This window comes from Buceros rhinoceros, unplaced genomic scaffold, assembly GCF_000710305.1.
Source record: "Buceros rhinoceros silvestris isolate BGI_N320 unplaced genomic scaffold, ASM71030v1 scaffold39884, whole genome shotgun sequence".
In the NCBI taxonomy this organism is placed as follows: Eukaryota; Metazoa; Chordata; class Aves; order Bucerotiformes; family Bucerotidae; genus Buceros; species Buceros rhinoceros.
The window spans coordinates 394-806 of NW_010409561.1; the positions used below are offsets into that span (position 1 = coordinate 394).

Here is a 413-nt window from a genome sequence, read left to right on the forward strand (position 1 = left end):
CTCAGCCCCTGCATCCTGGCAGCTCTGCTTGGCCTCCTCCAGCGTCATCCCGGCCGGGCGGTCCAGGTAGAAAACTTCTCCTAGGAGGGAGAGGGCAGCATGAAAGGGGAGCTTCAGTGCTGAGCATCATTCAGAGCATCCCCATCTGGAGCACCCCTGCCGGGAGAACCACCTCTCAGCATGAGTTCTCTGTCCTACAGGGGAGGGATGGCACCAACAGGGCACAGCATCTTCCCCAGGATCCCAACGCCCAGCCCCCGGACCAGCACTCACCTCTGAGGGCAGAGGAGAAGCAGAAGGCATCAAAGCGGTGCAGGTGCCGGTGGCGCGGACCGTAGCTGCGGATGCCCGGGGCGAGGTGCAATCCTCCGCAGGGCTTGCGGGGCAGGCGGGTGGGGTACTGCCCCGGGCCG

General features: G+C 65.4%; 1 protein-coding gene across 1 annotated transcript in view; it reads right to left on the reverse strand.

Moving 5' to 3' along the window:
• Positions 1 to 413, reverse strand: part of HAPLN3 (hyaluronan and proteoglycan link protein 3) — a 3,385-nt gene that overhangs the window by 353 nt on the left and 2,619 nt on the right. Inside the window, exons 4-5 of the mRNA XM_010135273.1 lie at positions 274 to 392; positions 5 to 80 (exon numbers count right to left, since the gene is read on the reverse strand). Of these exons, the coding sequence (XP_010133575.1) occupies positions 5 to 80; positions 274 to 392 (195 nt within the window). The remainder of the gene's footprint in view (positions 1 to 4; positions 81 to 273; positions 393 to 413) is intronic.